The following is a 14,344-nucleotide window of genomic DNA, read 5'->3' on the forward strand; positions in this document are numbered from 1 at the left end:
CAACAGGGTCCAATTGAAACCCTGAGACTAACATAGCTCCTCGATAGCGTAGTCGGGGAACGGTTAGCCGCAAACTACGCCGTTAGTGGGAATGGAGCCCTAATCACCGGCGGAAATGCTCATCTCCGGAGAGCAGGGTTCATGCATCCTTCCCTCCCTCTAGCTCCGAAAAAAAGTCTCCCATAAGGAATTCTCATACGATTGATTCGTTTTCAAATGCGCCGATAACGGTGAAAATTAATGAATCTCATATTCTCTAAGCGAGCTCAACGAGAATCAAGGGCCGCTCTACCCTTTTCCCCCTGTTCGACATCCGAATGCTACCGCGTAGCCTTGGCAATTGGCCTACGTTTTATAGTCGTCTTTAGTCCTAGGAGCACGACGAAATAACTAAAGACAGCGCATTTTCCTTTGTTGGACTTGCATTTTCTTCTCTTTCCTTCCTTAATATTATTCACCTCCACGGCCCGCCGAAGTGGACAGAGCGTACCTCGTAGAGTACCTAGGTAGCCTGCACTATGTTGACTCGGCTGCTCCTCCTGGCGCTGGCTCTGTGTCTCCTCTTGCAGGTGCAAGCACAGGATTGCGGTGCTTCAAGTCCGTGTGCTACTGGATGTTGTTCTAGGTATGTCTCTGATCCGAGTTCTATATGAACCTCAAACAACCGCTAACTGAACCTCTAGCTCGGGTTACTGTGGAATCGGAGATGAATTCTGCGTATGTCATTTTCCTCATTGATGTACCCAGGCAGACTTCACAATTAGTAGATCAGTAGCTGATATCTCTCCAGGGTGCAGACTGTGTGGCTAGCTGTGACTTTCAGGCGGAATGCGATGCTAACCGGCCTTGTGCGAACGACGCCTGCTGCTCTTCTTCTGGGTTTTGTGGCCTCGGGCCAGACTGTGAGCGACTTTTTAATTTATACTGTATTAGGGGTTTGATCGATAGCTGACGATATTTCAGACTGTTCAAAGGATAACTGTGTTTCTGGCTGTGAGAATAAAGCCTATTGTGACCCTGGTGGCTATGGCGAATTTGCAGAACACGCTAAATGTCCCCTCAATGTCTGCTGCAGCAAGTATGTCAAGTTGATCATTGAAGGACAACGTACTAATATAATACAGATGGGGATACTGTGGAGTCACTTCTGAGTTTTGCGGCGACAAAAAAGTCAAGCGTCCTTCAGCTGACTACAGTTCGGTCACGCCGCTGAATACCATTGTGGGCTACTATGAGGGCTGGTCCCATGAGCGACCCTGTCACACTTTCTTCCCCGAACAGATTCCATTAGGCATCTATACAGTTGAGCGCTCCCTTGCACCTCGAAATAGTGCTGAGATCAGAGAGGCTAATCAGACCACTACCCGCAGCACCTCAACTATGCTTTTGGCACCATTGACCCGGACACATTCGAAGTTAAGCTAGCATCAACGGAGGAAGAGGACCTTATTAGGCGGCTTGTTCGACTCAAGACCCAGGATCCCGACCTCAAGGTCTTCATTGCGCTGGGTGGCTGGTCATACAATGACCCTGGTCCGACCCAGTCCACATTCAGTGACTTGGCTGCGTCTAAAGATGCACAAAATAAGTTCTTCAACTCTCTCACGTCCTTTCTCTCGACGTATAAACTCGACGGCGTTGATCTTGACTGGGAGTATCCCGGTCCGGATAGCATTGTGGAGCGCGGTGGTCGTGAAGAGGACTTTGACAACTTCCCTACCTTTCTGCGTGCATTGAAAGAAGCTCTGAAGGGCACTGGGGGGCGTGATGGATTGACCGTCACACTTCCAGCCTCGTACTGGTTCCTACAGCACTTCGATATTGTTGAGATGGTAAAGTATGTTGACTTCTTTAACATCATGACCTACGACCTGCATGGGGCCTGGGACCGGGGCAACAAATGGCTGGGGCCATATCTGTTCGCGCACACAAACCTGACGGAGATCCAGGATGCCATGGATCTGCTTTGGCGGAATGAGATCCCAAGCAACAAGGTGGTCATGGGCACGGCGTTTTACGGCCGATCGTTCACGGCCACATCGACATCGTGTATGGAGCCCGGCTGCACATTTGAGTCAGCTGGTAATAAGGGCTTGTGTAGCCGCGAAAATGGCATCCTTCTCAATAGCGAGATTGTGGATATCATCGACGAGAAAGGCCTGACCCCGACGCTATACAAGGAGGCAGGAGTAAAAGTGGTCCATTGGGACAACCAATGGGTGGCATACGATGACGAGGAGACTCTCAAGCTCAAAGTCAACTTTGCGCTGGGACTGGGCTTGCGCGGAGTCATGGTGTGGGCTGTGAGCCACGACACCCCGACTCGCCAGTTCACGAATGCCTTCTACGCCCGGGCGGCTAACCGGCTCGGCATGATTCTCTTGGAGATCGATAACAGCCACAATGATCAAGTGCAAGTCAGGAAGACGATCGACCAGTGTAAATGGACCAACTGTGGCGACGGCTGCCCCAAAGGCTACCAGCCCACCACGCGCATTGACAAGAACAAGCACAACACGGGGGAGCTTATGATGGACAGCACCGCCTGCGAAGATGAGCTGCACATCTTGTGCTGTCCTGAGACGTCGATGCCGACATGCGGCTGGTACACGCACTCCAACAGCTTCTGCGACTACACCTGCCCAGACGGCACGGTCGAGGTAGGAAGTACCAACGGCGGCTGTCACAGCGGCTACCAAGCCGCCTGTTGCGACGTGGGCACCACCGCGAAAAAGATGCCCAGTATGGACGTGTACGACAGCTGTGTGTGGGCCGGTGAGGCCAGCGACTGTGACGCTGACTGTCCCATTTTGAAGAAATTTCAGCAGCTATCGTCTGCCGAGGGAAGCGGTGCGGTCAAGTGCAAGGCCGACCAGGAACGTAAGTACTGCTGCTATGACGATGATGACGATAAGTGGACAGGCGGAGATTGGTATAAGTTTGAAAATATGTTTGTGCAGTTCCAGGATGATCCAGATCGCTGCTCATCTGACTGCCCGGGCAACATGTATCGCCTTGCCATGGAGCGGACGGGCGTATGCAAGAACAAGCCTGGTGCCAGTTCGTTCTGTGCGCTCAACAGTCGCTACGACACCGAGTGGAAGGAGCGCCAGAACGTCACTGACCTTAAGGACGCCCTGGGTCACTTCTTCCAGAGCCCTACGTGCCCCAACAAGGCGTCCGGAGGCCTCTCTACGCGCGACGTCAGCGATTCCACAGCGCGGGAACAGGCTGAGAAATTACTGGTTGCAATCCTGAGTGCAGCGTACTATAACAGTGACCTTATCACCAGCTACATCTCGTACTGGAACGAGAAGATCAAGGACTATTTCTCCAACCTGCAGTTCCCTGACTTCAGAGATGACCTAAACGACTGGTATGGCAACATTTACCAGGAGAACATCGAGGATCTGTCCGACGATATCCTGTGCAATCTTGAGAGCTACGACGATCTGGCAAGCTCTAGCCCGGTGCTAAGCTGTTCGGTAACGGATGAATGCACCGGCGAGGAGAGTGACTGCACTAACGGTGAGTGGGACGAGACATGCAGCGACTTTTCATCGACGCTGGATAAGCGCACTGGAGCTAGACGGTCGTATTGCTACACATTTGATGACCAGAATGGTGGCGAAGACGAAACTACCGTGCGGTCTTCCGCGTACGAGACGGTCAGTGAGCCTCGCGCTAACAGTGATGTCCGACTGCGGACAGTTATATACCGCAACCGGGCCGATTGTGTCGACACCGAGGTGCAGATGGTTTTTCTTGCCAGTGGAAACACTTATAATGGCCGCTCATTACACAGTAAGCACTCTTGCTCCAAGCAATCCTTTTATTTGACATATATACGTATGCCCCAATGATGCTAGTGAGTTGCTAATTTCTTTTCCAAGTGGAACATATCATGGAGATGAACACAGAAGGACGCTTCTTATCGGACATCACATACGGCCGGCTGGATGGCAACCGGCTCAACGAATTTACACCTGTGCCAGCTGGCTTTGTATCTGATACCTGGATGAATGGACCCAACATCAACATAGCTATGTGGGGAATGCCCATCGGAGGAGGCCAGGGTCTCGACAATCCCAACTGGCCATCTGTGCGCATCTTTGAGGCGTACGGCAGTCTCCGAAATCAAGACAACTTTTTCATCCTCGACGCTTATCTCAACTTTCTCAAGAATCGCGTCAGTCTTCTTCTTTCTCCCCATCCCATCTTTCCTTTCTTTCTTTGGATCGAAAACTAAGTGTTGAACAGGTCTGGATGTGGCGTCGCTGGAACCGAGGACCCCTGGCCGACAGCTCCATGACAACATACGTTAACGACATGACGGATCCTGAGCGGGCATTAACGCGTATGCGCAGTGTCATTGCTGTGTTCCGTTATCTCAATGCCGAGGAGGTGCGTCGTGCTCTACGTGCTCAGTACCAAGAGATAGGCGCCGAGCGTTGGATTGCCAACCAGGCATGGAACCTTGCGAATCCAGCAGAGACGTTTGATATCCGGCCCATTTGGACCGCCTGGTTCTCTAACCACATTGATGGCATGATCACGACTTCTACAAACTTCCTCAACCGGTGGTTGGATACCATGGAAGCTAATTGGCAAAATCAGACGGGGCCTCTGGCCATACGTGTGCTGCAAGATATTGAGCGGTTGCGTGTACAAATACGCAACGGAGCCGTTAACATTCGGATAGAGGACTTTTAATTTGGCTGAGCTTTATATAAAACGTGTGTCCTCCAATGGATTGGATGATCTCATATCCAGAGTCGATGCCTTTGAATACTCGATGACTGCGTGGAGGTCTAAACAAAGACATGCATTCTTTGATACAATCCGCGGCTTGGCTTCATACCTGTCCAGCATAGCAAGCCTTATTTATCATGTACTGAAAATACTTTTTCCACATATACACGCTATCTATATCAACCTTGAGTAAGTTGGTGCAGTATGAGCTGGGTAAAAGTCCACTGTAGTGAATGAATTCATTATTCCGTATTATAAAAGTAGAAATTTATTATATCTCCGTATCATTGACAAGTTTGACGTAATGGGTTTGATAACCAGGTCATTGGATGTTATTGTTCCAACCTACTAGGGGAGCTTAGTAGGTTGTACACCGAACCAAAAAGTTACTATGACTGCCGTCAGGCAGTCAGCTCTCCCACCACATTAAGTAGCGCACTCCGTCAGGCAACATTCAGGTACCGTTCGGCGCATTCTCCCTTACAGAGCCAAATCATGCTGGTTCTAACACTCAGCAAGTGGGGAAATGGCTTGGCGAACGGGCCATCTATACTGCAGCGAATGAGTGAGCAAATGGGTGCTGTAACTAAACCTCGGGCAAATTAGTAATGTAAGGACGGACCACTTTTGTCAACAAAATAGAGAACCATTTGAACGGGTACTTGATGAATAACCCGGTCCTTAGTGGTAAAATACCTCCCCCTCAGCTCGACATTTTCTTTAGTCTCCTTTCCCTTTCAGAGCCTCTGTAGCATTACGTTGTCTCCTACTCAAAAATGTCCGCGACCAATGATTTCTCTGGTGGCCGTTTCACAACGACCCGTCATTCTACAACATACGACTATATTTCTCCCTTAGGGCTGAACCTTGCCGGAAAACATGTTCTGATCACCGGCGCTGCTTGGGAGGACGGAGTAGGGTATGCCACCGCAACAGCGTTTGCACGTGCAGGGGCCTCTGCAATAGCGATCGCAGACCTCCACGGGGTATCGGCCGACCTTGCTGAGAAGTTGAAGTTGGTTGCAACTCAAGCCGGTCGCCCCGAACCTGTGGTGCTTAGCTGCACAGTGGACATTGCAAACCAAGAAAGTGTTCATGCAATGCATGACATCGTGGCGCGAGGCTTTGATGGCCGCCTGGACATTGTCATTAACAACGCGGCCCATATGGAACCCCCCAAGCCATTCCTCGACTCAGACCCGGATGTGTATTGGAGGACATGGGAAGTCAATGTTCATGGACTCTTCAACATATCACGCATATTCCTCCCAATGCAACTGTCGGCTCGTTCTAATGCGGATGGTTTATGTATCATGATCAATGTATCTTCCTCAGGAGCTCTGACGGCCCGCCCAGGAGGCGGAAGTTATCGGAGCTCAAAGCTTGCCATATTGAGATGGACAGAAACTTTGCAGTTAGAGTATGGTGATAAAGGGCTTTTGGCTTTTTGTGTGAATCCTGGCGCGATAAAAACAAAGATTTCTGAGGGCATGCCGGAGCAGGTGAGAGATGCATTTCCTGATCGGCCAGAGATTGCAGGTGATACCATTGCGTGGTTGGCAGCTGAGCGCAGAGAGTGGCTGGGCGGGAGATATGTGAGCTGTCCATGGGACATGAAAGAACTTGTGGAGATGAAAGACGAGATCGTTGAACTGGACAAGCTCAAAATAAAGATGTTGTTCTAAGCTCATTCGTGCTTCCTGAGCCTTGCGGCACCCTGTGTATATATACATTACTGATATATTACTCGCTACTTCGTCTAATAAATTCCTTATTTAGATATAAGAAGCAATTACTAGAAAGTAGTCTATATTATATCTTAGCCTAGTATTCTGTTATCTAAGCGTTGGACATGATAATCTGGTCACAATCCCAATAGATGATTGCATTTCAAGGTGTCTAGTTATAAATGTACATTTGTTTTGGGAATATTACTTATTAGGCTGAGATAGAAACCATACCATCACTCCTTCTGTCGGGAAGTAGTTGCCACAATTGTGCCGTAAAAGATGTTGAGTAATTTCCCTAGGCCAAACACACGAGACTGCTTACAGGTTACCCTGGCCAGCGCTGCCAGCAGGGTTGGTGCTGGCAGTATCGGCAGTAGCGAGAGTGTCACCCTTCAGGTCAGACAGAACGGTGGTGGAGGAGCCAGTCAAGGTGCCTCCGTTGACGTTGGCGACACAGGAACGGCTAATGTAGCTCTCACAGGTGCTGGAGGCGCTGTCGGCAGCGAAGAGGGCACCGGCAAAGGAGGAGGACTCAAGAACCTGGTTAACGTTGGAGAAGTAGTTACCCTCGGCAAGGACGTAGCCACCGGAACCAATCTCGAATGCGTGGCCGGAGTTCTCGTCCCAGTAGTTGTTGACAGCGTGGAGGTAAGTGTTGTCCTGGACCTTGGGGGCACGACCACTGGTCTTGTAGAGGTAGTTGCCCTTGAAGGTCACCTTGTCACTGGAGCCATCAAGGTAGACGTTCCAGTAGTGGTGGCCGTCGCAGGTGGCAGAGTAGTCAGATTCACCGTTGATGTAGTTGTTGGTGATAGAGACACGGTTGTCAGCTTCGGTGCCCAGCACGTAGTGCTGACGGCCAATGCGAGCAGTCTAGATTTTGGGTCAGTCGATACAAATTGCTGGCAGTTTCTTCGTAAGAGACATACGGTAACGTGATCAATCCAGACCTGATCAGCCTGGTCGAGGGTGATGGCATCACCACCCCAGACGTACCGAGGGTTGATGTCGGTGACAGCGATGTTCCTGTGATAAACCAGTTAGTGCTTGTTCTAGTGGAAGGTTTCACAGATTAAGCCAATGCAAAATAAAATCAACGTACTGGATGATAATGTTCGAGACACCGTTGACCATGCGCAGACCACGGCCCTTGATGACACCGCTAGTGCCCTCACCAATCAGAGACTTGTTGGAGCCAACGGTGATACCGAGCAAACCAGCGGTATTGCTGAAAAGTGTGTCAGTATGGGCGAAACGTCTATCGCAACATGAAGAATTCAAAACTTACTAGGTGACGCTGGTAGTAGCAGCATCAGGCTCGTAGTTGGTGCACCAGTCATCCTTGTTGATGGCGACCTGGCAAGCAGAGCCAGTACCCCAAGGAAGACAGCCAGTGTCAGTGGTGGTGCCCTCAGTGTCAGTGAAGTCGAAACTATGAGATCGTCAGCTGTTGCCTGTCCACGACAAATTTCCTCTACTCACGTCTTGCTCAAGACAATGACACGAGCCTCATCGTCACCGAGGTAAGAGACCAGCTCATCGGTGGTGGAAGGGTAGACAGCAGTGGCACTACCGCCACCAGTAGCGGCAGAAGCGAAACCCTCAGGAGTGCCAGAGACACCGACAGCAGCGACCTTGGAGGCGAGAGCGGCAATGGCCGTGAGAACAAATGCGTACTTCATCCTGGAAGTGTAAAAAAAGGAATAAAGAATGACGGTAAATAAAAGCAAGCAAAAGTAGGAAAGAAAAGAGAGTGGATTGAATAATGCATCAGAGAAGGAAAGAAACCGAACTTATATATCTCCCAGTTTTAGCTCATCAGATATGTCTCAGACGTTTAGAATATGCCTTGTTTCGAGGCTACCTTAGTTCCTCAGAGCAGAGGCCGAAATGAGAGTGGATGTGGTTTCAGTGGACAACGTGAATCAGATAATAAACATCTGCTCGGTGGATATGTCCACGACGATCACTCTCACACTACCGTTGCTTTGGGAAGTCGATCGTCAGTAATCCCGTCTCCGAAACATCTCCGCTAACCCTATTGACCAATCAGCCCTAAGACCAACACAAGAGAAGCAATAGAGCCGTGGGTGCTTAATCAAGAGTGTTTCATTTTAATACCAAACTCCACGAAAAGTCGTTGTCCACGTTTTCTTTTTCTCCTTTCCATATTGCCTTTAATGAATTTTGAACACTTTAATAATTTAGCTCAACGATCAACTATAACTATACCGTTTTCATGAATTGGTTCACGCTCTACAGTTTAGAGCATGATCTATTAGATTAATCGGTGGAAATTCTTTTGGAAGTCTTGGATGACTAGCTACACCGTTATTCTACACCGTTATTCACCAAACGGTTGAGTGCCATCGACTGTCACTTGACTCCTATGGAAGTGAACCGCAGTATGACGTGGACACTATATATGCTGCTTATGCGAGTACGAGGTCGTCTTGGTTTTCCCAGTTACAGCTACGTTGGAGCAATTAACGTTTTAACGTTAGCGGATGAGGCAAAGGAGGAATCCGGCCCCTTTTTCGACAAAAACCAAGCATAGGTCACTAAACTAGAGTCAATCATTATATGGGCCTCATTACAGGGGTAGATAATATCTTATGACCGACTCATGAAATTTAATCAAGAGAAAAGGGATAGATATTAAACGAACATCATGGCAAGCAGATGAAGGGCTGTCATCAAGGTGCCAAAAGTCAACACAATGTAGATCTTTCATTCAGAATTGCTGCGAGGATTCCCCTTTTGTGATTGTCATCAGGGATGTATAGATATTAATTTTGAAAGTGACTCGCTGACTTAGTGATGGCTTGATCCAATCGATCAGTCCAGGGAAGGTGAAACAGCCCACTCCAGTAGATCTTGCACTGTCATGTCGGCGACATCGACCTCGTCCTCAACATCGAATCAATAAATTTGGTATATGTTTCAAGTACATTGAGTGACTGTTCGAAGTTGTTTGGAGATCATTGGAGGCAATTCTTTTGCATACCAATGATCATTGCTATTTTGACCTCTTGGCGACATAGATTGCCATACTTTCTCAGCGTCTAATGATGCAGTTTGAATAAACTGTGAACTGGATATGACACAGGTTTACTATTCAGGCTTTCTATCTTGGATTGTACGTCGACGCGAAGGAGCGATTGGGAATTTGACCCATAATATCATAGCTGCTGCTTTGCATCGCTAGCTATCGCACCAGCTATTGCAAATCTTGGAAAAAAGTTCTCTTGAGCTGTCTCTTGCAGGGCACTATTCAAAAACAGAATTTACAAAGGAACTCGAGGTCACTCCATCTGGTCATAACAAAGAAGTCAAAATCTCCACGGGTAGAAGCCAGCAGAAATTTCTGCTGAAATATCTTTTCATATTTTTCTTTAACCACTCTACTGCAAGTATTCTGATCGCAAATTGTTCAAAGAACACTGAAAGAGCTCGCAAGGATGGAATTTGAACTACGTTTCTTTCTTGCCTCAGCCCATACTCAAAACTGGGGGTCCTCGATGCTTTCTTTGTACTCGAAATTTTAGGCTGCTTAAATTTAATTTTATATTCTGAGGTTCCTACTTGAATTTATAGTCTTTCATATCGCTACAAACAGCTCAATTATTTTTTCCCAGTCCGCCTGTTTTTTTTTGGCTTTTCTTTCTACATTGCCTTGAATATGCCACGTCCCCGCCGCCACCACACCCTAAAGACGGAAGGGTTCTATGCTGTCTTAGGGAAGAGAAAATTCTTAGACGCCAAGACGCCTGAGACCAGGCCTTTAGATGTTGCATGGTTTGATTCAGACCTCGAGGTTTCCTATGAGGACATATACCCCCCACCAAAGTGGTAGTCTCGGTCTAAGCGCAAAGCCTTTAAACGGAGAGTTCCCGCGATTATCGACTTGGATAAGACTCCTAAAGGCTGGAGTGATCTTGAACCAGATATTCACCCAGAGTAAGTCCGCATGCAGAGAAAAAGGTGCGGTTATATATATAGCTTCTGATCCATTACATTGCTATCCAGGGACTACGATGCACATATCAAAAGATGTGAGTTGCGAATCAAGGAAAATATCATGCCTCTCATCTTTGCACATCGATTGAGAACATACGAAACGCTACAAGAGGAACGCGAGTAAGCTATGCTGAATCTTTTTTTTTCTGGAATAATTTTACTCACCCAACTACTGTAGCGAACTTATGTTGCTTGAACCTGGGCTTAGCTGGGAAGTAGTCCAGCGCTTGGCTTCCCTCGAACGTATCCATACTTGGCTTGTGAAAAAAAAAGTATGAATGGGAGCAGATTAAGAATGTGACTGCCATCATGGCGGCGTATAGAGCCCAAGAATTGAGATGGAATCCTCGCCTTGTTACCTACTGGTCTCAAGGCGTTCAGCTCTGCAAACCAAGACCTTACGGCACCAATAAATACTTATACATCAATGGAAAGTTTCAAGGACACACGGGCTTTTGGGTTGAAGGGGTGAGCCACGTCCAAATTTCTCGAACCCCTGACAGCACTAATGCTTGTTTCGCAGGGTAGAAGGTCATCGTCCCAACGAAAGGGTGGCTGTAGGATCACAGGTCCATCATTGCTTGAGCCATATGCAAACCAAGTATGCTTGATTCTCTTTCAATTCAGTCCTCAACTAACTCGAGACAAACACATTAGATGGCGATTGCCCTTCGGCTCCCTACTGCTCATATAGCCGGAGCACCCAGTACCGTTCCACCCCACATGCAATTTACGTTTACCGATGATACGGGGGCCGATTCTGCAAACGTATTTAGTTGAGATATCACACTCCTTCAGGCGTATGATGTGCTGAAAGGAGGTACTGGGCAGCTTCCACCTTCCCCCGGTATCTCCGAGGCCTTCATGGCAAATGACGCAGTCGATTTTTACGTGGCCCGAACACTAGAGATCAACATGCTGGAGCATATGACCCAGGAACCTATGGTGGACCACTGGGAAGCCATAGACTGCGATGTGCGTCCCGGCGAAGAAGTCCCTAGAGAAGGCGCCAGGCTCCTTGGCCCATGGCTTCGAAATAACAATACACTTATACCATTCCAGATGGCAAGTTCCAAACGTGGATTTTCAATGAGTGTCCCGCGGACTACTTACCGAAGGCAACCCCGGAAGAGGTTCGGATTGATTTACGTAGCAACGAGATGCAAGATCCAGTCGACTTCGCTAAAATTGATATGCAATACCCAGCGTGTCAAAAATGATGGGGCAGCTGGAATGTAGAAATTTGGTATTTTTGAGCACTTGAATACTTTTGTGTTTGAGCACTATGTTGGCGTTTCTTTGGATGGGTTTGAATTATATCTATGACTCGTCACACATTTCTTGTTATCTTTTTGTTTAAAAAGCATAAAAATTCTATGATTACATTATTTTGCATCAGAGATTCAAAAGTCATAGACCTGTGTACTCTTTAACATTTCATCAGGCAATTAGTGCACGAAAGCCTCTTATCCACCACGTAGTGTCTCGCCTTAACCTTGGCTCAGATCTTATGTTGAATACGAGACAAGTCAAAAGCACGCCTAGCTCGCCCAAATTTGATTTACTTGTGGCTGGTTTTGTATAAACACATCAATTCATTTCAAGTAAGTTATGTAAGATTGCAAAAAAGGCTTGATATCTACATGTAGAAATTCACAGGCACTTGTACAGCCCTCGGATAAGGACTCACTCTTCAAGGTGCCAGATTGTCATGCCATTGCTCAAGCAAAACCACTGCTAACCAAGAAGCTCACGTCGGCATTGAATGATGTGGCAGAGTCAAATGTATGAACACCACCATTGCTTGCAGCATAGAGAACATTGGTGTAGTGACGGAAATAGCGGGTGGGATAGTTCCAGCTTCGGATCGAGCTTCCCTGGCCACTGAGACCAGACTGAGGGCAGAAAGTAGCGTCCTCATAGAACTGCTTTGTGCCATCATTGGCATTGAGGTAGAAGACAAAGTCCGAATGGCGAATGAAGCTCCCGGGAGTGTCAACTGACTCGAACGAGAAGCAAGCGCTATTTCCAAGGCCAGTGCGAACGGTCCAGCTGGCTTGTTGTTTGAGAGCGGTGGTGCTGGAGGACGAAACAACCTGTGTGTTGACCGTCGTGCCGGTGTGTGCGATATAGCGGGTTGTGTAGCCAGAGGTTGTTACCTGAAGCGAGATGGACGATCCGACTGTCAGTGCTGTTCCACTGGTCAGGGAGCCGACGGCATATTTGGCCGCTACGACGTTGGCTGCCACTGAGTTCTCGGTGGCGTCGGTCGGATATCCAGAGGTCATCACTCCTTCATAAAAGGTACCCTGGGCACTGACACTGTTGTCACCACCAATGCCGAGAATGATAGCACCCTCTTTGCTCATCGGGTTGTAGCCAGATGCAGTTGGGCGCACGCCACTGTAGTAGGTGGACAGCGCGCCAGACGCCGCGTTGCCACCCTTGATTGCCCACTTGTTCGCTCCGCCTTTGAGGAAGGCATTGACAAACCGGTAAGAGAGCGATGGATCTCCGGCGTTGTTGCCAGAGTTGATACCAGAGAACAGGCCGTTCTCCAGATCAGCCATGATCCAAGGACCGCTACCAGCACCAGAGCCCCACGCGGTACTGTCACCATAGTAGATGGCCTCCATGTGGCCGTTGCCAGTATCTGTACTACTGGTTTCGGCGTTGCCGTAGTCAAAGCAGCAGCCTCCATTATAGTGGGTTCCATCCAGGACTGCGTACATGCCCTCCGCAGCGTCGGCTGTAGCTGAGCCACTGACAACGTTATTGCGGTAGCCGGTGCCGGGCGAGAAGAAGACACCATAGGCTTTCTGTCCATTCAACGTGACTGGTGCACCAACTGCACTCGCCAGATTGTCATAGCCATTGGACTCCGGGCCACTAAAGCCGCCAGGTGGGGCCTGGGTAAGATGATTGCCCCGGCCGGACTGGTCATAAATGATCGTGATGAGACAGGTTGTGCCAGAGCAGAAGGAGTCTTGTGCGGCTGCATTCGCCACACCACCGGCGGTGAGAGGTGCTATATCAGCCGTGACACCATCAGAGCCACGCGACACTTGGTAGAGTGGTCCTGTGAAGGAGCTGTATAGGGCACGGGTGGTGCTGTGTGCAGCGATACAGGGCGTACCCCCGGAGGAGTAGATATCACAAGGCCCACTGGCCAGTGAGCCTCGGGCGACCAGTCCTAAGACCAGCACCCAGGCACGCTCGAGCTTCAGCTGTGATAACATGTTTGATCACTTGTCGTAAAACAGTGAGCGAAAGCAGCGAGGAAATGGGCCAACAGCCACGGATTGAGATAGACAGTCTTGAGATATGGACATCTGCAGCTTCGAAGCTCCCTATTTATAAGATCCCTTTAATCTATGAAGAAACTTGTGAAATGGGAGGCGCGTAACGCTAATCAAGTGGCTGAAATTCTCCTCCAATAACTCTAGATGCGGACAACTTATTACGGGGGCAACTGAACGTCTCTTTGGTTTAACTGGCTCGGTTAATACCACATAATATTAGAGATCATGCCTTGGGAACAATCGAGCTAGTCCTGCAGACCATGATGCGGGGTGCATTCAAAGCGACCCGTTCCCCTGTCGAAATCGAGCTCTCTTTCTGCAGCATTGCGAGAAAACAGCCATGTGACGGATGAAACCCTACTTTCCCTCTGCAAATTGAGGCGACCAAAGTTCTCATCTGAAATGAAATTTAGATTGGGCAGCTAAGTCAAACGGTCATTGCTTCAGAACCGATCAATATTATGTGCAAATTAACCGATCGTGTTCACCAGGACACCAGGGCCCAGTCTATACTGAAGGGACAACCCTCTCCACTCCACA

General features: G+C 48.7%; 5 protein-coding genes across 5 annotated transcripts; 3 read left to right on the top strand and 2 right to left on the bottom strand.

Annotated features, from left to right (window-relative positions):
- Positions 1-518: 518 nt before the first annotated feature.
- On the top strand, positions 519-4,713 carry N7511_002534 (uncharacterized protein; the record flags this gene model as incomplete). The annotated part of the gene is made up of 8 exons (XM_057124959.1): positions 519-625; positions 684-717; positions 791-902; positions 964-1,078; positions 1,125-1,302; positions 1,371-3,804; positions 3,894-4,189; positions 4,261-4,713. The coding sequence occupies 8 exons, from the start codon at positions 519-521 to the stop codon at positions 4,711-4,713; spliced, it is 3,729 nt and encodes a 1,242-aa protein (XP_056987118.1).
- An 815-nt stretch (positions 4,714-5,528) lies between these two features.
- On the top strand, positions 5,529-6,437 carry N7511_002535 (SDR family NAD(P)-dependent oxidoreductase; the record flags this gene model as incomplete). Its single annotated transcript, XM_057124960.1, has 1 exon — positions 5,529-6,437. One exon carries the CDS (start codon positions 5,529-5,531, stop codon positions 6,435-6,437), a length of 909 nt encoding a protein of 302 aa, XP_056987119.1.
- Positions 6,438-6,800: 363 nt separating this feature from the next.
- On the bottom strand, positions 6,801-8,164 carry N7511_002536 (polysaccharide lyase family 1 protein; the record flags this gene model as incomplete). Its single annotated transcript, XM_057124961.1, has 5 exons — positions 6,801-7,355; positions 7,412-7,508; positions 7,585-7,710; positions 7,771-7,914; positions 7,965-8,164. 5 exons carry the CDS (start codon positions 8,162-8,164, stop codon positions 6,801-6,803), a joined length of 1,122 nt encoding a protein of 373 aa, XP_056987120.1.
- A 2,000-nt stretch (positions 8,165-10,164) lies between these two features.
- Positions 10,165-10,970, top strand: N7511_002537 (uncharacterized protein; the record flags this gene model as incomplete). The annotated part of the gene is given in 5 exon segments (XM_057124962.1): positions 10,165-10,299; positions 10,339-10,442; positions 10,512-10,622; positions 10,681-10,762; positions 10,776-10,970. Coding segments are annotated over 5 exon segments (627 nt in total), but the record flags the coding sequence as incomplete, so codon positions are not given.
- Positions 10,971-12,223: 1,253 nt separating this feature from the next.
- On the bottom strand, positions 12,224-13,741 carry N7511_002538 (alpha-L-arabinofuranosidase B; the record flags this gene model as incomplete). The annotated part of the gene is made up of 1 exon (XM_057124963.1): positions 12,224-13,741. One exon carries the CDS (start codon positions 13,739-13,741, stop codon positions 12,224-12,226), a length of 1,518 nt encoding a protein of 505 aa, XP_056987122.1.
- Positions 13,742-14,344: the final 603 nt, after the last annotated feature.

The sequence above is a fragment of the Penicillium nucicola genome (genome assembly GCF_028828085.1).
Source record: "Penicillium nucicola strain IBT 29836 chromosome Unknown utg000002l, whole genome shotgun sequence".
NCBI classification, from domain to species: Eukaryota; Fungi; Ascomycota; class Eurotiomycetes; order Eurotiales; family Aspergillaceae; genus Penicillium; species Penicillium nucicola.